The sequence below is a fragment of the Pelobates fuscus genome, chromosome 5 (genome assembly GCF_036172605.1).
Source record: "Pelobates fuscus isolate aPelFus1 chromosome 5, aPelFus1.pri, whole genome shotgun sequence".
NCBI lineage: Eukaryota > Metazoa > Chordata > Amphibia > Anura > Pelobatidae > Pelobates > Pelobates fuscus.
Window position 1 is genome coordinate 156,022,240 of NC_086321.1, and position 20,589 is coordinate 156,042,828.

The following is a 20,589-nucleotide window of genomic DNA, read 5'->3' on the forward strand; positions in this document are numbered from 1 at the left end:
GGGCTACATAGACCGGAGCAGCCATGGGTAAAGACCAGCCCCCAGTGCTGGAGACAAGGTGAGGATAAACATAGGCTGAAGCAAGAGCTGGAGTGTGGCTCCGAGGCAAGACAGCAGGACTACGGCACAGAAGGACCACAGTTCAGGGTAAGTGCAAATCTGGGGTGACCTCGTCTGGATGTCACGGTGAGAACTGTGACAGTTACACTGTATACTAGTTTAAATAACAAGTATACAAACATAGCCAGGATTCCGCTGTAAGCATTTGCAACACTTACAATCAAGTAACACATTCATATAAAATCTAAGTTACTTAGCCAGTCAATGGATGGGAATGAGTAAGTAGATAACTCCCTAATTCCCACGGTATTAGGGAGCTATCTACCAAAGGGCGGAAATACCTAAATTGGTCTTTCAGCCAAATTTACTAATAATATGTAAAAATTAGTAAATTCTGCCCCTACTCATTATACTGCCCCTATTGCCCCTGAGTGGCGGGTGGGGACCCTAAATAGAAATGTTACCCCTAGTCACCCACTCCCCCAAAAAACGAATAAACCCCTACATTCACCCCCACCCTAAAAATAGTGAGGGGGGAACTATAACCAAGTACCTGTAAAAAAAATTTTTTATTTAGGGCCCCCACCCGTCTCTCAGGGGTGGGGGCCGGGGGGAGTACAATATTTAGGACCCCCACTCGCCGCTCAGGGGGGAGGACAATAGGTCCCCCTCTCATATTGGTATTTAAGGCCCCTACCTGCTGCTCAGGGTTGCGGGCCGGGGGAGAGGACTATACGTGTGTCCCCCATATTGGTATTTGGGGCCCCCACCCACCACTCAGGGGTGGCGGCTGGGGGGAGGACAATAGGTCCTCGTCCCTTATTTTGATTTAGGGCCCCCATCTGCCGCTCAGGGATGGGGACTGGGGGGGGAGAGGACAATAGGTCCCTCCCCATATTGGTATTTAGGGCCCCCACCTGCCGCTAAGGAGTTCACAAGCATGGAGTTCAGGATGAGACGCCACTTTCCTTGGGGTTTTGGAGCCAAGAACACTGTGGAGTAAACCCTTTGGAACCTTTCCTCTTTTGGAACTTCTTCTATAACCTTTTGTTCCAGAAGAGTATAAATGCAGTTCCTCATGGCCCTTCGTTTGATGCCTGTCGACACCTTCGATTTCCTGAAGAGAGCGGATTTTGGGTAAGAGGAAAACTCTATCCTGTAACCTTCTTTTGTGATGGATTTGACCCAGATGTCTGTGATATTTGCGGCCCACACAGGGTAAAAAACCTCAGTCTTTCTCCCACAATCCCCGAATGGGTCTGAAGACCTTCAGAAGTTTTTCTCAGAGGTTCTAGCTCCTCTCCCTCTGGAAGCCTTATTGGTCGACGAATGGGATAAGCTTTTCCAAGAGGCGATAGACTTTCCCCACCTTCTCACATCGTACGATTTTCTCCTCCAGGTTCTGAACGGACAATTTTACCCGTTACAGACAGAATATAGGTGGCACTCAAGAGAAGAAAATGCGGTGCAGCTAATTCACCTAAGTATATTTGTCACTAGATGAATTTAAAAGTGCAAAACAGTGTAAACTCAAACAAGGTGATAAGAGAACACATATAAAAAGGATTAGTTACCTCACATAGAATTCTTCTTATCTTAAAGTTACACATATAAATCCTATACAGAAACAGAAATAAAACACAGCATAGTGTAATCTGTAAAAATAAGTTGTGAGTAGTAGGCATGTGCATGGGGAAAATTTTCGGTTCGGTTCGGTTCGGCATTCCGAAATTCGGGATTTTCGCAATTCGGGACTTCGGCAATTCGGCACGTCAAGACTTCGGAGCTTCGGTACTTCGGAAATTCGGCAACTTCGGCACTTCAGCACTTTGACACTTCGGCATTTCGGAATTTCTGAATTACGGGACTTCGGCACCTCGGGACTTCTCTTGCAGCCGCTTGGTAGATAACTCCCTAATTCCCACGGTATTAGGGAGTTATCTACCAAAAGGCTGAAAGACCTAAATTGGTCTTTCAGCCAAATTTACTAATACTAAGTCAAAATGATTTAGTATTGGTAAATTTTGCCCCTACTCGCTATACCGCGAGTAGGGGCATGTCTGTTAAACAGTGAGCAGCCTGTGACTGCTCACTGTTTTAAAAAAAAAAAAGTGTCCCCCACCCTGCTGAGCGGTGGGTGGGGGTCCTAAAGTAAAATGATGGGGGGGGACCTATTGTCCTACCCCCTGGCCCCCACCCCTGAGCGGTGGGTGGGGGCCCTAAACACTAATAAGGGGGCACCTAATGTCCTCCCCCTGGCCCCCACCCCTGAGCGGTGGGTGGGGGCCCTAAACAAGAATAAGGGGGGGACCTAGTGTCCTCCCCCCTGGCCCCCACCCCTGAGCGGCGGGTGGGGGCCCTAAATACTAATAAGGGGGGGGACCTAATGTCCTCGCCCCTGGCCCCCACCCCTGAGCGGCATGTGGGGGCCCTAAATACTAATAAGGGGGGGACCTAAGGTCCTCCCCCCTGGCCCCCACCCCTGAGCGGCAGGTGGGGGCCCTAAAAACAATGTCCACCTCAAGGTGACTAGGGGTCCCCAAACCCCTAATCACATCTCCCACCCCAATACAAATTATCCCCCAACCTACCCTCCTCACCCTAAAAATAATGAGGGGGGGACCAACTATGTACCTGTAAAAAAAAAAAAAAGTACCATTCGATGTTTTCTTTCTTCTAAAATCTTCTTTTTACAGCCCCAAAAAAGGGCAAATAAAAAACCATAATAACCGACGCAATTATATAAAAAAAAAAAAACAAGCGCAAAAAAAAAAAAATCCTTCTTCACCCATGGAGGGCTCCGCGAAGACTGAGCTCTGCAGGGCGGGGAAGGCTTATAAAGCCTTGCCCCGCCCTGCAATTAGGCTCAGAGCACTCTGATTGGTGGGTTTAAGCCATCCAATCAGAGTTCTCTGACAGATAAATGAAGAGACTGACAGGTAAGTCTCTACATTTACCTGTCACAGCACTCTGATTGGTTAGTTTGAAATCCACCAATCAGAGTGCTCTGTGTCATTTTACACAGCGTGGGAAAGTTCTTTGGAATTTTCCCACGCTGTGTAATTTGACTTATAACTCTCTGATTGGTGGATTAAGTTACTTACCTGTCAGTCTCTTCATTTACCCGTCAGAGCACTCTGATTGGATGGCTTAAACCCACCAATCAGAGTGCTCTGAGCCTGATTGCAGGGCGGGGCAAGGCTTTATAAGCCTTGCCCCGCCCTGCAGAGCTCAGTCTGCGCGGAGCCCTCCATGGGTGAAGAAGGATTTTTTTTTTTTGCGCTGTTTTTTTTTTTTTATAATTGCGTCGGTTATTATGTTTTTTTATTTGCCCTTTTTGGGGGCTGAAAAGAGAAGATTTTTTTTAGAATAAAGAAAAAATCGAATGGTAAGTTTTTTTTTTTTTTTTTACAGGTACATAGTTAAAGGTCCCCCCCTCATTATTTTTAGGGTGAGGGGGGTATGTAGGGGGATAATTTTTATTGGGGGTGGGAGAGGTGACTAGGGGTTTGGGGACCCCTAGTCACCTTGGGGGGGGACATTGTTTTTAGGGCCCCCACCTGCCGTTCAGGGGTGGGGGCCAGGGTGGAGGACCTTAGGTCCCCCCCTTATTAGTATTTAGGGCCCCCACCCGCCACTGAGGGGTGGGGGCCAGGGGGGGACACTAGGTTACCCCCCTTATTCCAATTTAGGGCCCCCACCCACCGCTCAGGGGTGGGGGCCAGGGGGAGGACATTAGGTCCCCCCCCTTATTCTAATTTAGGGCCCCCACCCACCGCTCAGGGGTGGGGGGCTGGGGGGAGGACAATAGGTCCCCCCCCATTATTTTACATTAGGGCCCCCATCTGCCGCTCAGGGGTGGGGGCCGGGGGGGGGGCAATAGGTCCCCACTTTAGTTTGACCTTATTTAAAAAAATTATTTTTACAGTGAGCAGCCACAGGCGGTATAGTGAGTAGGGGCATAATTTACTAATACTAAGTAATCTTTACTTAGTATTAGTACATTTGGCTGAAAGACCAATTTAGGTCTTTCAGCCTTTTAGTAGATAGCTCCCTAATACCGTGGGAATTAGGGAGTTATCTACTTATTCATTCCTGTCATTACATTGACTGGCCAAGTAACTTACATTTTATATGAATGTATGTAACTTGATTGTTGTAAGTGTTGCAAATGCTTACAGCTGAATCCTGGTTATGTTTGTATACTATTTATTTAAAATTGTTTAAAATGTAACATTCTTCTTCTTTCACTGGGTAAGTAAATTAGTACTTAGGCAATACTGTGCTTCGGAACTTCGGCCCTTCGGATATTCGGTAATTTCGGATCTTCGGGACCGTACCCGAATGTCCGAATTGTCCGAAATTCGTCCGAATTCATATTCGGACCGAAACGAATTGCACATGTCTAATGAGTAGGATTTAGAATTCAGAACACTCACAATTTTCTGAGCCCATTAAAGTTGGCTCTGGGCTTATGGAGCATATATATCCCAAAAAGTGCTGAATTGCTGGAAACAGGAACTCCAAAAAGATTTATTACATAGGTAAAAACATAACAATGCGTTTCAACCCCAGAAATGGGTCTTCCTCAGGTGCTAATGAAAGTTCTGTCAGTATACACATTCTTTATATATACACACATATTACAAACAATTAAATCACACATGTTGTAAGGGACACACCCATTTCCAAATAGGATCCGGACCCGATACGTATCATGCCACCCAGGGCCGGACTGGGAAAAAAATTCAGCCCGGGCATTTTTTGTTCACAGCGGCCCACTGAAAAGGGGGCGGGGCCAGATAGGGTGTGTTTTGTCATCCCTAATGACAAGCACGCCCCATCTCAAAGTGAGCATGTTGGTTCAATGCTCTTCCAGGGCATGAGAAAAAGGCCCTGTATTTGTTCTGCACAGTGCAAGCAAATTTAATAACATGCTTGCATTGTTTGCTTGAAACTTGTCTCAGGGGTTTCCATAATTGGGATACTCACTGTATCCCATTTATGGAGACGCTATGTGTTTGCTTACATGGAATCTAGTGTGTGCATAGGGGATCCAGAGTGTGTGTGTAGGTGGTGCAGCGTCTGTGTGTAGGGGATCTAGTGTGTGTTTGAAGGACTCAGGAGTGTGTATAGGAGATCTAGTGAGTGTGTGTGTGCGTGTATAGAGGATTCAGAGTGTATATAGAGATTTAGTGTGTGTATATCTGTAGATATCCAGAGTTGGGTAGGAATCTATTGTTTGGCTGGAATTTAATGTGTTTAGGGGTGCAGTATGTGTGTGAGGGGTTCTGTAGTATATATACATATATGTTTGGTGTGTAGTATTGTGTGTGTGTGTGAGTGGTGCAGCGTGTTTGGGGGCTGCTGTGTGTGTGAGGTGTGCAGTGTGTGTGTGTGTGCTAGGATGCTGTGTGAGGGTGATGTGTGAGGGTGATGTGTGTGTGTGTTAGGGTGCTGTGCGAGGGTGATGTGTGTGTGTCTGTTTTAGGGTGCTGTGTGAAGGTTCTGTGTGTGTGAGTGAGGGTGCTGTGTGTTGGAGCGCTGTGTTAGGGTGGTGTGTGTGTGTTAGGGTGCTGAGTGTGTTAGGGTGCTGAGTGTGTTAGGGCGCTGAGTGTGTTAGGGCGCTGAGTGTGTTAGGGCGCTGTGTGTGTTAGCGTGATTTGTGAGGGCGCTGTGTGTGTGTTAGGGTGCTGTATGAGGGTGATGTGTGTTAGGGTGCTGTATGAGGGTGATGTGTGTTAGGGTGCTGTATGAGGGTGAAGTGTGTTAGGGTGATGTATGAGGGTGGTGTGTGTTAGGATGCTGTATGAGGGTGGTGTGTGTTAGGATGCTGTATGAGGGTGGTGTGTGTTAGGATGCTGTATGAGGGTGGTGTGTGTTAGGGTGATGTATGATGGTGATGTGTGTTAGGGTGATGTATGAGGGTGATGTGTGTTAGGGTGATGTATGAGGGTGGTGTGTGTTAGGATGCTGTATGAGGGTGGTGTGTGTTAGGATGCTGTATGAGGGTGGTGTGTGTTAGGATGCTGTATGAGGGTGGTGTGTGTTAGGGTGATGTATGATGGTGATGTGTGTTAGGGTGATGTATGAGGGTGATGTGTGTTAGGATGCTGTATGAGGGTGGTGTGTGTTAGGATGCTGTATGAGGGTGGTGTGTGTTAGGATGCTGTATGAGGGTGGTGTGTGTTAGGGTGATGTATGATGGTGATGTGTGTTAGGGTGATGTATGAGGGTGATGTGTGTTAGGGTGATGTATGAGAGTGATGTGTGTTAGGATGCTGTATGAGGGTGATGTGTGTTAGGATGCTGTATGAGGGTGGTGTGTGTTAGGATGCTGTATGAGGGTGATGTGTGTTAGGGTGATGTATGAGGGTGATGTGTGTTAGGATGCTGTATGAGGGTGGTGTGTGTTAGGGTGATGTATGATGGTGATGTGTGTTAGGGTGATGTATGAGGGTGATGTGTGTTAGGATGCTGTATGAGGGTGGTGTATCCTAAATAATACCCTAACACACATCACCCTCATACAATGATAATAATAAACATATATTTTAACCCCTCCAGTAGTAAGGGGAGGCAGGTAAATGCCAATATTAATGTGTTTTTTTTTAATAATACATATATATTTTTTTTTAATGGACATTATACCCCCCCCCTCTTAATTTCTTACCTATAGCCTGGAGGGGAGGGGGGGCTGCTGACATCCATCCCTGGTGGTCCTCGTGGTAAGTGAACTCTAGCCCTTTGGGGCTAGAGTTCACTCTCGCGAGACCGGGCCGGTTGCCATGGCAACGGACCGGATCTCGCGAGAGAAACCCGGCGGAGCTGCAAGTTAGAGCTCCGCCGGGTCCTCCTCCAGGCAGGCTGGCTCCCTCCCTCTCTCCCCCGCCGGCGGCCGCGTTTGATTGCATGTGGGCCGGTGAGGGAGATCTTTGATCTCCCCACCGGCCCTTAATGCAACACAGCGGGGCCGGCGCTCGGATAGCGCCGGCCCTGCATAGACCGGCTGGATCTCCCCGGCCCGTGGCCATCGCGGCCCACCGGGCATTTGCCCGGTTTGCCCGATGGCCAGTCCGGGCCTGATGCCACCTCCAAGATGGCGCAGTTTCCGGTTCAGACATACACTTCCGGTCTTTCAACCATAATGGTAGTCTTTTCAGACATACACTTCCGGTCTTTCAACCATATTGGTAGTCTTTTCGAAAATGTGTAAATAGGATATACATTATAACACACATAACAAATAACAGCAAGTTCATTCTCTCTCTTCCACAATACATATCTTGTCAAAATCCTTTTTGGAAAAATCCTATCTGCTGCATCTCTTCCGTTTCTTCATTTCCATTGATGTATCGGGTCTGTAACGTCACTTTCTGTGACATCTCCACACAGGCCAATCTCCTTTGGCAAATTTTGGCATCCATATATGTCTCTCATGCCTGACCAGCAGATGCCATTTTACAAAAGGGCATTAGCCCATATTTGTCATACACAGAAGAAGGGCAAGAAGAAAACACACAAAAAATATATAGTTTAAAAAATCATTTAATTAAACAATAAAAAAACTCCAAGTACAAAACAAAGCTAAAAAACAGAGGAAAAGGGGGGGCGGAGCCAAACATCCGAATCGAGCGGTTGCAGCTCCTAATATCTTTGGCTTTTCCTGAGGCCACTGACACCCAAAAGCGGAGAACACCGGACAGATAGTGGCTGAGCAACATGGGTCGTAAGACAAAGCGACAAAAGCCTGATAAACTGCGGCTGGGAGCAAACATTGCCGATCTCCTCCGCAAGGCACACGAGGCGGCTAGGCCCAAGATGGCCGACCACCTGGACACATACTCTGAGCTCTCAGATGACTACTCTCTGGAAGAAGAGGTACCAATCTTACCTGTCAGGGTGGCACAGGCACCGAAACGCACACAGACGCCACACCGGTAACAATCGAGGTGCTGAAAAGCCTCCTGGCAGACCTCCAAACGACTATACAGTTGGACGTGGCCAACCTCCGCACATACAAGGTATAACAGGCCGGCTGGGCACACTAGAGACAACCTCTGACACCAACTCCGCACATATAACCTCTCTCCAACAGGAGATGCAAGAGCTACGCTGGCGCAAAGACGAACACGACCGCCGATTTGCAGCCCTGGAGGATACACGCAGGGCAAACAACCTGAAGATCCGTGGCATCACGGAGGAGGTGCCGACAGGCTAAAACAATAGGCCTCGACTGTGTCTTCCGGGTCCCAAAGCCGGCCAGGGCCCCACAAGCAGCTCCCTGAGACCTCATAATTAAGTTTCAACTAAGCAAAGAAAAGGCAGCGGTCCTAGCTGCAGTCAGAGACTGCACCCCATACCAGTTTGAATCAATGACTCTCTCCTTTTACTCAGACCTCTCGGGGGGCACCTTGGCATGGCGGCGGTCCCTTCAGCCAATAACCTCAATTCTCAGACGACACAGGATTCAGTACCACTGGCGCTCAACACGATCCCTGCTGGTCCTAAAGGGGAAAGAAAAGCATTCAACCTGCAAGATGCACAAGATATAATGACCACGTTGTTGCTACCACAACAACCCACGGGGCCACAGGGCACTGGGAGACCAACTCATAGCTGGGACATGGAGAGTGTGAAGACGTTCGTCCCGCGACAACCCAAGCGGGGACACCACACAGCGAATGCCACTTGAGATCGGCACTAAACTCTGGAGCTCCAGTACCATGCTGACAGCTCATTTCCTTCCTCCCCAGTTGAAGAACGTTCCTGTTGTTTGTTATCCCTTAGGACATATAGCTTGAATACAAACGCATGTACACACACACACACACGTCCACGACCTAGCTCAGCACTTGTGGCCACGACCGTATGATCACACCCCACAAATGCACCGCACCACTCATACACACACCCCACATGAATGCAATTCTAACCGACTGTCATACCTGGCGATGCAGAGGCCAGGCGGTAAACACCTAAACCCAGAGATACACTCTCATTTACGAAGCGTCTGCCACACTTCTATATCAACACAGCCCACAGCGAAGCCCACACACTCACTTATATACACGTGCTGACCTACATCACTCTAAGGCTTACTCGTATTAAATTTATGCCAAATGTAATTCTATGTATGTGAAAACTCTGGCAATAGCCGTTGTGGCATTGCTGGCGTACATGTATTCTGTATAATCCATGCACGACAAAATAAAGAATTTAGAAAAAAAAAAGAAAACAGAGGAAAAGAGAGAGTTGCCAATTTAAATAGATCACCTTTACTTAAATATAAAAATAAAGAAAAGAAGACAGATAATGACCAAATTCCCTTTATTTTTAAATCATATATGGACTAATGTTATTACTTGGAATTATTTTATTGTTTATTTCAAACGATTTTTTTTTTAAACAATTTTTTTCTTGTGTATCTTAACTCCCTGTTTTCTTCTTGCCCTTCTTCTGTGTATGACATATATGGACTAATGCTCTTTTGTAAAATGGTGCCTGCTGGTCGGGCATGAGAGACATATATGGACGCCAAAATTTGCTAAAGGAGATTGGCCTCTGTGAAGACGTCACAGGAAGTGACGTTATGGAAGAGGTGCGACGGATAGGATTATTCCAAAAAGGATTTTGACAAGATATGATGTTTTGTGGAAGAGATAGAACGAACTTGCTGTTATTTGTTATGTGTGTTATAATGTATATCCTATTTACACATTTTCAAAAAAACTACCAATATGGTTGAAAGACTGGAAGTGTATGTCCAAACCGGAAACTGCGCCATCTTGGAGGTGGCATATGTATCCAGTCCAGACCATATTTGGAAATGGGTGTGTCCCTTACAACATGTGTGATTAATTGTCTGTAATATGTGTGTGTATATTTAAAGAATGTGTATACTGACAGAACTTTCAAGAGCACCAGAGGAAGACCCATTTGTGGGGTTGTGCACTTATTTTAATGTTATGTTTTTTACCTATGTAATAAATCATTTTTTTTATACATCTACCTCTTTTTGGAGTTCCTGTTTCCAGCAATTCAGCACTTTTTAGACCCTAACTGCTAGAGGAATTCATTCTATGTCTACAAGGACATATATATGCTCCATAATTCCAGAGCCAACTTTAATGGGCTCAGAAAATTGTGAGTGTTCTGAATTCGAACTCATGACTTATTTTTACAGATTACACTATGTTGTGTTTTATTTCGGTTTCTGTATAGGATTAATATACACTGCTCAAAAAAAATAAAGGGAACAAAAAAATAACACATCCTAGATCTGAATGAATTAAATATTCTTCTGAAATACTTTGTACTTTACATAGTTGAATGTGCTGACAACAAAATCACACAAAAATTAAAATCAAAATTTTCAACCCATGGAGGTCTGGATTTGGAGTTACACTCAAAATTAAATTGGAAAAACACACTACAGGCTGATCCAACTTTGATGTAATGTCCTTAAAACAAGTCAAAATGAGGCTCAGTAGTGAATGTGGCCTCCACATGCCTGTATGACCTTCCTACAACGCCTGTGCATGCTCCTGATGGGGTGGCGGGTGGTCTCCTGAGGGGTCTCCTCCCAGACCTGGACTAAAGCATCTGGCAACTCCACAGTTGTGTGGTGCAACGTGACGTTGGTGGATGGAGCGAGACATGATGTCCCAGATGTGCTCAATTGGATTCAGGTATGGGGGACGGGCGGGCCAGTCCATAGCATCAATGCCTTCGTCTTGCAGGAACTGCTGACACACTCCAGCCACATGAGGTCTAGCATTGTCTTGCATTAGGAGGAACCCAGGGCCAACCGCACCAGCATATGGTCTCACAAGGAGTCTGAGGATCTCATCTCGGTACCTAATGGCAGTCAGGCTACCTCTGGCTGTGCGCCCCCCCAAAGAAATGCCACCCCACACCATTACTGACCCACTGCCAAACCCGTCATGCTGGAGGATGTTGCAGGCAGCAGAACGTTCTCCACGGCGTCTCCAGACTCTGTCACATGTGCTCAGTGTGAACCTGCTTTCATCTGTGAAGAGCACAGGACGCCAGTGTTGAATTTGCCAATCTTGGTGTTCTCTGGCAAATACCAAACGTCCTGCACGGTGTTGGGCTGTAAGCACAACCCCCACCTGTGGACGTCGGGCCCTCATGGAGTCTGTTTCTGACCGTTTGAGCAGGCACATGCACATTTGTGGCCTGCTGGAGGTCATTTTGCAGGGCTCTTCCTGTTCCTCCTTGCACAAAGGCGGAGGTAGCGGTCCTGCTGCTGGGTTGTTGCCCTCCTATAGTCTCCTCCACGTCTCCTGATGTACTGGCCTGTCTCCTGGTAGCACCTCCATACTCTGAACACTACGCTGACAGACACAGCAAACCTTCTTGCCATAGCTTGCATTGATGTGCCATCCTGGATGAGCTGCAGTACCTGAGCCACTTGTGTGGTTTGTATACTCCGTCTCATGCTACCACTAGAGTAAAAGCACCGCCAGCATTCAAAAGTGACCAAAACATTAGCCAGGAAGCATAGGATCTGAACAGTGGTCTGTGGTCACCACCTGCAGAACCACTCCTTTATTGGGAGTGTCTTGCTAATTGCCTATAATTTCCACCTGTTGTCTATCCCATTTGCACAACAGCATGTGAAATTGATTTTCACTCAGTGTTGCTTCCTAAGTGGACAGTTTGATTTCACAGAAGTGTGATTGTCTTGGAGTTACATTGTGTCGTTTAAGTGTTCCCTTTATTTTTTTGAGCAGTGTATGTAACTTTAAGTTAAGAAGAATTTGTATGTGAGGTAACTAATCCTTTTTATATGTGTGCGCTTATCACCTTATTTGGTTTTACGCAATTTCACCCATTAATCCTCCAGGGTCTCCTTTAAATTATGGCTTGGCTGATTTCAGGGGACCTTGGTCAATCGAGGGCATTCCGCAATCAACTCTCAGACTTCGAGAATGCATGGGCACCCGGCATGAGACAAGCTTATAAATCTGCTTGGTATGCATGGAGTGGTTGGTGCTTGAAAAGAAATCTGGATCCCTTATAAGCTCCTTTGACATCTATCTTGCGTTTTTTGACTTCCCTTTTTGAAGCAGGGAAAGCATATCGCATGGTTACCTTTTACCGTTTAGCGCTTTCCACTGGAGATCAGGGCATCAATAATGTCCCCATCTGACGACATCACTTTGTCTGTCATCTACTACGCGGAGTACATTTTTCTCACCATCCGTTACCTCGTTATTCTTCACTCTGGGATGTTTCTCTTGTCCTCCATTTTCTAGAGTCATGGCCAGAGAACGTTTTGTTATCTCTCAAACAACTTTCAGCTAAATTAGTCATGCTTTTCTGCCTCATCTCATGCAAAAGAGTCTCTGATGTACGAGCTCGTGACACAGACACTTGTTCCTTTACACCGGAAGGCGTCCTCTTTGACATCTCTAGAATGATCCTGACCTCACCAAAGTCTATACTCTACCTGGCATTTCCAGAGAAGTCTCTCCTTTGCACAGTGGGGGAATACGAACTCTGTACGGCTTCGCTCCAGAATCCTAAGAGACCTCAATTATTCATCTCTTTCTGCAAATCACGCTGGTCAAACGGATTATGACATTGGCCAACGTTGATACTTCCGTTTTCTCTCCACATTCTGTACGAGGAGCTATGGCCTCCAAAGCTTCTGCAGTAGACGATATTTTACGAAATTTCGATTGGACAACAGAAGCTACACTTCGAGATTTTGCGCAAATGGTTATTTTACAGCTTTAAACCAGCATAATAGGAGCCTCCGTATCTTAATAAAATTTACCAGATTTTACTATTTACATGACATAAAGTCATGAGTCTATTAACAACACGGAGGCGAGTATTATCCCTCCCACCCTTCCCTGGATGGTAATGTAATCTGGGTAGATTTCTTTAATTCGGGCTTGTTCAATATTAAGGTGATTTAGGTTCAAACTTCTCATGTCTGTATCCATCTCTAACAATATGTCGACTGAATACAATTTAAAAAAAAATAAAAAATTTAGTTTTGCATATTATTACATACAGCTTGTCATGCCCCAAAAGCAAGTAACAAGCAGGAGAGCTTACAAAGCATATAAACGCATTTAGGACATTTGATAGAACTTGTAAATTTTTTAAAGGGTTAATAATCAGGAGTTAACTATTGCAAGAGTAAGCTATTTTGACTTTTGCTAAGAACTTAGGTTAAACTATGTCATGCTGCGGAATCATCAAAAAGGTAAACACTGGTTTAACTGCACATGAGATATCCCAAGAGGCTACTTGCAACATTTAGGCGATAAACCCATACCATACAGCTGATTAACCCCTTAAGGACACATGACATGTGTGACATGTCATGATTCCCTTTTATCCCAAGTTTGGTCCTTAAGGGGTTAAACATTTCTGCCCCACAACTTGCAGCGTCTGTGGTTATCAAGGGGACACTGCACAGCCAGGAGTGGTAAGTGCCTCAACTCTGCACCAATATCAGCCAATGCCCCGTTGGGGGATTACAGAGTCCCGTGATAGTTTCAGAGCTATGCCCAGGTGTATGCCTGAGTGGGGATTTGCCTCTGGATGATGACGGCAAAAGAGACTCGATCCGCCCGGGCCCCCTTGGCCAGGTCCCAGCGTGGAGCAGGGTGTAGATGCTGCAGGGTTCCTGTTTCATGCCTTGCTGGTAGGTTGGATTTTGCCGGGGGTTTGTTGCGGTGGAGCGCCGCCATCGGGAGCATCAGTTGCGTGGGTTTGCAGGCCCTTCGTCTTCATCTTTGGCGCCATTTTTGGGCTCTGTTTGCTCGATGAGGTGTGCGCCTGTGTTGGGAGGTCACCGTCAACGCTGTGGGTATGTATGTGACAGGTTTGCGTGCCTTAGCATGTTGCTCCCTGGATGTTATTGTCCTCCAGAACTTGGCGAATAGGTTGTCCATCTTGGCCATGAGATCAGGCTTCTCTGTGTTCCGAGCACACGTGGTGGCAGCCATTTTGCTTGGCTTCGCTTCTTCCCGCTGCTCGCAGAGTTCCACCTTTGGGGCCTTTGCAGGAGGGTTGCCTCTCAGGATTGGAGCAGGGTGTCGGTGGGAATGTACCTCCAATGTATGGGCGAGGAGAGCGGCCGCCTCTCCCCAATTCCACCATCTGTAGGCCTCGTCTATCCACCATGGGCTCCCGATCTCCAAAACGCTTGGGAAAAGTATCAGGCTTGTCACCAGGTCACCCCTGAAGTAGGTAGCGCACCCCAGGTTGCTTTTTGTCTTGAGTTCGGCGAGTATCTGTAGGAAATCTGCAATTAAAGCGGGAGTCCACCTTTCATGCGACTGCTCAGATTGCTGCCTTGGCCCCGCCCCCCTGAATACAATTTTAAATCAGATATTGCCTATTCATTTACACGGTTATTTTATGCATGAATCCAGTTTTATACTTGGATATTACCATATTCTACTCTCTCTTACAGCTTGGATTTCATTGTTAAAGTTTTTCTTTGCTGCTGAGGGAAATAAAGAAAGAGTGCTGCATAATACTCGCCTCTGTGTCGCTAATAAAAATTATGACTTTACATCATGTAAATAGTAAAATCTGGTAATTATTTAACACTGACAGCGGGAATTCAAAGGGAATTTCAAATGTAAGGTTAAAATAGCTGAACTGAAAAAAGTCAGCAATGCTTTCAGTTTTGCTACTCTGGCCTTAAATGGGAAATTCCCTTTGAATTATAACTAGTAAATAGTCCTGTGGGGCAGAGCCAGGGTCTCTAGGCACCATAACCACTTCAATTACATGAAATAGTTATATTGGGTGCCTACAGTATTCCTTTAAAACGCGAGCTGCGGAATTAAGGATAAGAAACAGCTCTGACTATATTATACGATACCCAGCTCGTGTTAATATTCCCATAAGAAGGGATTGTGACTATCTGAGCTGACCCAGCCCAGATTTATTAGATTTTGTTGGTTTGTAATGATTATTATCCTATCCAGTTCCGTGTCCGGCCTTCCTGGCGATGCGTTAGTAAATAGCTATTATATGACACCAGCCATTCACACCCCGCCCCTGGTCACAGAAAGTGACACAAGATGGCGGGCCTCGCGGCGTGCGCGCGCTTCCGAACCCAGCCCCGGGAGGCGCGCACACAGGTGGGGCCGCTAGGGGGCGGAGACTGCGCATGCGTGCTCCGCGCGGCTTTCGCTGTCACTTCCGGCTGTTTGTCCGGGAAGCGGATTCGTTCGGAGCCTAGCGCGCGGACCCCGGGGACCCGGCCCACCAGCTGTACACCAGGCCGCCGCCATGGCCCGGGACTACGACCATCTCTTCAAACTGCTCATCATCGGAGACAGCGGTGAGAGCGGGGTGCAGGGCGGGGGGCCAGGCCGGACAGGGAGAGTCCTCTGGGTCAGTACCGGAAAGGAGGACAATGGGAGTGGGCTGCACAGCATCGGCAGCGCCACAAGACCGTCCGGCTTCTCACACACAAATCACAGCGATATAAATGGCCAGGCCCGTCCGTGACCGCTACTGCCCATTACCGTCTGATAGGCTGTCCAGGGTGCCGGTACAGGGGCTATCAGACGGTAATGGGCAGTAGCGGTCACAGCCCCTGTACCGGCCCCATGGACAGCCTATCTGTGACAGCTACTTCCCATTACCGTCTGATAGCCCCTGTACCGGCCCCCTGGACAGCCTGTCCGTGGCAGCTACTTCCCATTACCGTCTGATAGCCCCTGTACCGGCCCCCTGGACAGCCTGTCCGTGGCAGCTACTTCCCATTACCGTCTGATAGCCCCTGTACCGGCCCCCTGGACAGCCTATCTGTGACAGCTACTGCTCATTACCGTCTGATAGCCCCTGTACCGGCCCCCTGGACACCCTCTCAGTGGGAGCTCCCTACTGCGGCTATGAGCTGGCTAATAGGGTTTCTTATTTAAACCTGACCCCAAGAGCTTGCACATCCTGCCGCTAAGGTTGTCAGACCCACCTTGGTTTGCTTGAAGCTTTCTTTCTGTGTGCAGTACAGGAAGCATGCTGTCCCGCTGTGTGTATACTTCATGTGGGGCAGTAATTAAATCGCTGTATTAATGTAGGAGTTCCTTCCTGATTCATTTGCGTTCTACTTACTACTAGGCAGCCATGACATGGTACATACTTCAAAAACTAGTTATAATAATCTAGATTAACAAAAAGAGTCCTATAGGACTATGTGTCACCTTTATAGCCATAATCCAACATTATGGCACTCCTGGTTTTGCAAGGGAGAAGGGGAAACTGCATTGGATTGAGTCTTTGGAAAGCATTTCTGTAAATTATGCCAGCTATTCCTTAAATTAACTAGATACTCTTTAAAACCTGTGCTGTTCACTGTTCTTTACACTTAAACCTTAGCTGTATTTTGCCAAGTTAGGCACTTGGGAGATTATGCACACCCATGTCAACCAGTATCATTACTGAATGTTTCCATTTAGATTTGCCATGTCACTCAATATGTTTATATGTACCTTAAGTAGCATTTACAGTTTGCGAAGTATAGCAAGCATGTTCATATTGTTATTTTAACAATATAAGAGCACCACTGAAAGGAATTCTAAAAACTGCTGACCCTGTGGGTGTGGGGTGGGTGGGGGGTAATAATGGTGGTAATGTTATAACTAAAATATTATGTATTTAAATTTACAGCAAACTGCATGGCCTGTAAAAGTATGCTAAATTGTTAGTTAGAATTACGTTCGTGATATAATGTAATTCTGAGTGTTTCTGTTAAGATTTATGAATTCTTTGTATCCTGGAGAGCATTTGATATGTAAATATATACATTTGAAACATCTGAGGAAGTGAAAATGAAAGCTCCACTTTTATCACAGCTTATTTTTATTTTGGGCAGATATTTTCAGGAATTCTAAATCGGCAGAATTATTTTTCTTTTTAAACTGAGGATAAAATGTAATAAGTTTTGTGAATAGATACATTTACTATTGAAAATTAGTCTCTCTTTTGTCCACTCTTATTTAATAAATTTCTCTCACCTTCCTTTTTGTCTCAATGCTTGAGCAGTTGAGGCAACCTGAAGAGGAACCCTGATAACAAAATCTACACACTCTCACTCTTACTCTTTGGTCATGCAGATTTGGCAAAAGGACACCTGGTATATCTAGATTAAGATGGAGCTTTTTGTCAGATTTGTGCACGACCTAATTGCAAAATAAAGTTTACGCTATGAGGTTTATTCACTACTCTAAATTTTAGCAAATTGAAAGCAAATGAACAAATTTAGGCTAAAATAGCTGATCAAAAATATTCTCCAACTTGGCTATAGTCACATTTTGGGTATTTTAGCCTAGATTTTGCTTTTTAAATCTAATTCACACAGTTCAATGTATTGTGAATAATCATGTATTTGCTCAGGTATTTTATTTTGTTTAAACAAACAATTTTTTTATTTTTTAATTCACATTGCACTGATAAATTTGTTTTTCCTGACAGGCAGTGTTTTTGGCATTTAGCTCTGCTGCATGCCAGTGGCAGGACTGCTATGGGAAGTACTGTGTCAAGGTTGCAAATGTGGGAGGTCTTTACCTTTTGCGGGTTCATACCTCAGCAATTGCTCTTTCCCTCGCTGTCGGGCTCTCTCCAGTGAGTAAGAGTGCAGCTGCTGGGATTCCCAGCATGCACTTTGACTCACTGAGCACCGGAACTACGAGGAGTGATTACTGAGGTTTGAACCTGCCGGAGGTAAAGACCTTACACTCAGACAGGAAACTTCTTAGATGTTCAGTGGACTGGAAGGTATTGTTCTTCCTCCACAGATTTCTAATTTTCCACCCCAACCATGCCCACAATACACATTTCAGGATGGAAATCCATAATTTTGCAGATTAAATCAGAATGATAAAATTCAGCCACAAATATGTAGTTGTGATTTTAAGTTTTTGTTCCAGATAAGCTATTTTTTGCCTCAGTTTTTCCATATGGTTTTAAATGGTGACTCTAACCCCCATGACCACTTCAGTGATTTGAAGTGATTATGGTTGTAGGAGTCTGTAATTCATCCAGATGTATATTACCTTTTGTGCCAGGCACATGTGACTTTGGCAGGCTGGAACTCTGTTATGGACTGCCAAGTGTCAATTCTGTGCAGATTTTATGCCTGCAGTTCGCACAGCATTGCTCACCGCCTCCCACTTCCCTCTGCCTCCCTCTGTTAGAGCAGTTTTTTGTTTTTTAATAAAAAAACGAGAAGCCTGTGATTGAACAGTAAGTGCTGCCTCTATGCTTGAGATCAGCGCCGGCAGCTTCTTAGCCCTAGATTATAGGTAAGTTATTTAAAATAAATAAAACAACCCTGTTTTGAGGGAGGTGGTGACACCTATCTAGATATGACCAATAGGGCATTATGAGGTTAAAAAACAACACTTATTTAGGTTGCCAATGTCCAGGGTCCCCATCAACCTGGTGCATGCATTACCCATTTCAAAATTAATGTCTTGGCATGCTCTAATATGATATTTAAATGTTTTAGAATAACTAGTGCATCTTAAAAAGATGGTGCATGGACACAAGTGCTGTGGAGGAAGGTGATTTTTTTTTTTTTTTACTTTTTATTGTGCATGGAGTAACATAACATCTTACAATGCCACAACAGCATTAGTAAGTAGGTTAATAACATATAAATTCACATATGTGGTACTGAGGTTACGGCACATTTTACAATATTATTAGTGATGGCAACTCTGTTTCGCTACGTTAGTGTTTCTACAACGTAAGTTAAATTAGCTGGCATTCGAATTAAACACAGGCATGAGAGTAAAGTCTAACAGTAATGTCAACTGGTGCTCGGAGTTCTGGCATAGTTGGGCACTGAGTGATAAGAAATTTGGTAGCCCAGGCTATGTGAGGTCAACGTGAATTGGCTTAGATTTTGGCATTAGCAGAGTTATTCAGTGAAATGGTTAGTCGTTCTCAGTTAGTGCGTGGTCTGCTGTGTCTATGCTTGTCCCCCAAGGATTCCCTGAGTGGTGTGTACCTTTGTCCGGTTGTTGGTTAAATGGGTGTAGGTGATTGGGTTAAGGCTCGCTACTGCCGCAAAGCGATAGGAGCGTGTGTGATGGGTCAGCCATATGTGTGGTACGTCTCCCCTAAGGAGGTTACTGTCCCAAAGACTGCATGACTGTCCCACTGTTTAAATCGTTAGCCGAAGCCTTGAGGGGTCTTTGCGGCGTCTTGGTGCGACAGGTTTATTCCAGGGTCGCTGGGGAGTAGCGTGGATTCCCGGCTGGGACTTGTGCAGATCGGTGTAGTCGCAGGCTGCTGCCGGTGCGGGGGGTGGTGTATTGCTTGTCTGGGTGGGCTTTGCCCCCCCTCTCCGTGGATCTGTGCTGGATCACTGCTTTCCAGCGGGTCCGTCTGTGAGGCTGTGTGCCAGGAGTCCCTTTAGCTGGATGGGCTTTGTGCGGGCTATGTCTGTTCGCAGTGCGGCTCCGTTTGGGCGCTGTTGGGCTAAACCCATTCCGTTGGGTGTTCGTTTCGAGAGTGGGGTTTGTCCCATCTCTCCTATTGCCTTTGCGCGCTGGGTCCTGCAACTTCCCGCCGGCTGAGGGTTCTGTGCGTGGGGATTGCAGTAGGGCCTCCAGCCTCTCCCAGACTGCCCTGAACATGCGCTCGTATTTGAGCTCCCTGTCCCTTCTGATCTCGCACCTAGTAGTGGTGTGTGTCTGCCGCCATTTTGTTTTCTTCGCATATGGCCTCTGGAATGTGTGGTCCTGACTCTTGGGTATGGCTTGTCCGGCTGATCGTGTGAGGGAGCACCGGGATATCCCCCGCCGGTCCATTGGGGAGGGGGGGGGGGGCGAGGGCTCTGAGTTTGCTTTTCTGTTCTGGGCATTAGGAGAGCGGCCGCCATGCTAGTAGGCCTAATCGGTGCGTCGGGCGTCGGTCGGGTCAGGTGTCACTTGTGGGGTATCATTCTGTCTTCCCCGACTTCCACCCTTCTTTTGGTGGCAGTAGCTTGGTGTTTTGGTGCAGTTTCAGCAGCTTAATGTCTCTTCTGCAGGAGCTGGTAAGGATTGCTAATTCTCAGCTCTGCGGTCCAGCCCCGCCCCCCAGAGGAAGGTGTTTTTTTATACTTACCTCTACTGTACATTTTACCACAGTGGTTCAAGGGTTACTCCAAGCACAATGACCACCTTAGTGTTTTGAAGTGGTCATGGTGCCTCATGTCTCTATGGCAGCGTTTTGCAGTGAGATATTGGCAGCGTCACACCTCTGGGGTTTCATTAGCCAGCCTGGAACGAGGGTTCTGGGTTGGCTAAAGTCAATTATGTGCATATTGCTATGCACAGATGCTCATTCATTGGCTGACACACTCAGCCAGTGAATGAGCGTCAGGATCAGGTTCTGCAGAAGCTGGATTTCATAAGCCTGCTTTACAGGAGACGTGACACCCAGTGATGATGCAGGTAAGAGGACAAACCATTGTAAAATGCAAGGTTATGGTGGTTGCAATAACCCTTTAATTAGTGCTTATTGGTATTA

At 46.3% G+C, this 20,589-nt stretch overlaps 1 protein-coding gene across 1 annotated transcript in view; it reads left to right on the plus strand.

The window, feature by feature from the left end:
* The first annotated feature begins 15,231 nt into the window (after window positions 1-15,231).
* Window positions 15,232-20,589, plus strand: part of RAB35 (RAB35, member RAS oncogene family) — a 32,028-nt gene continuing 26,670 nt past the window's right edge. The window contains exon 1 of the mRNA XM_063454601.1: window positions 15,232-15,406. Within this exon, the coding sequence (XP_063310671.1) occupies window positions 15,355-15,406 (52 nt within the window). The 5' untranslated portion in view covers window positions 15,232-15,354. The remainder of the gene's footprint in view (window positions 15,407-20,589) is intronic.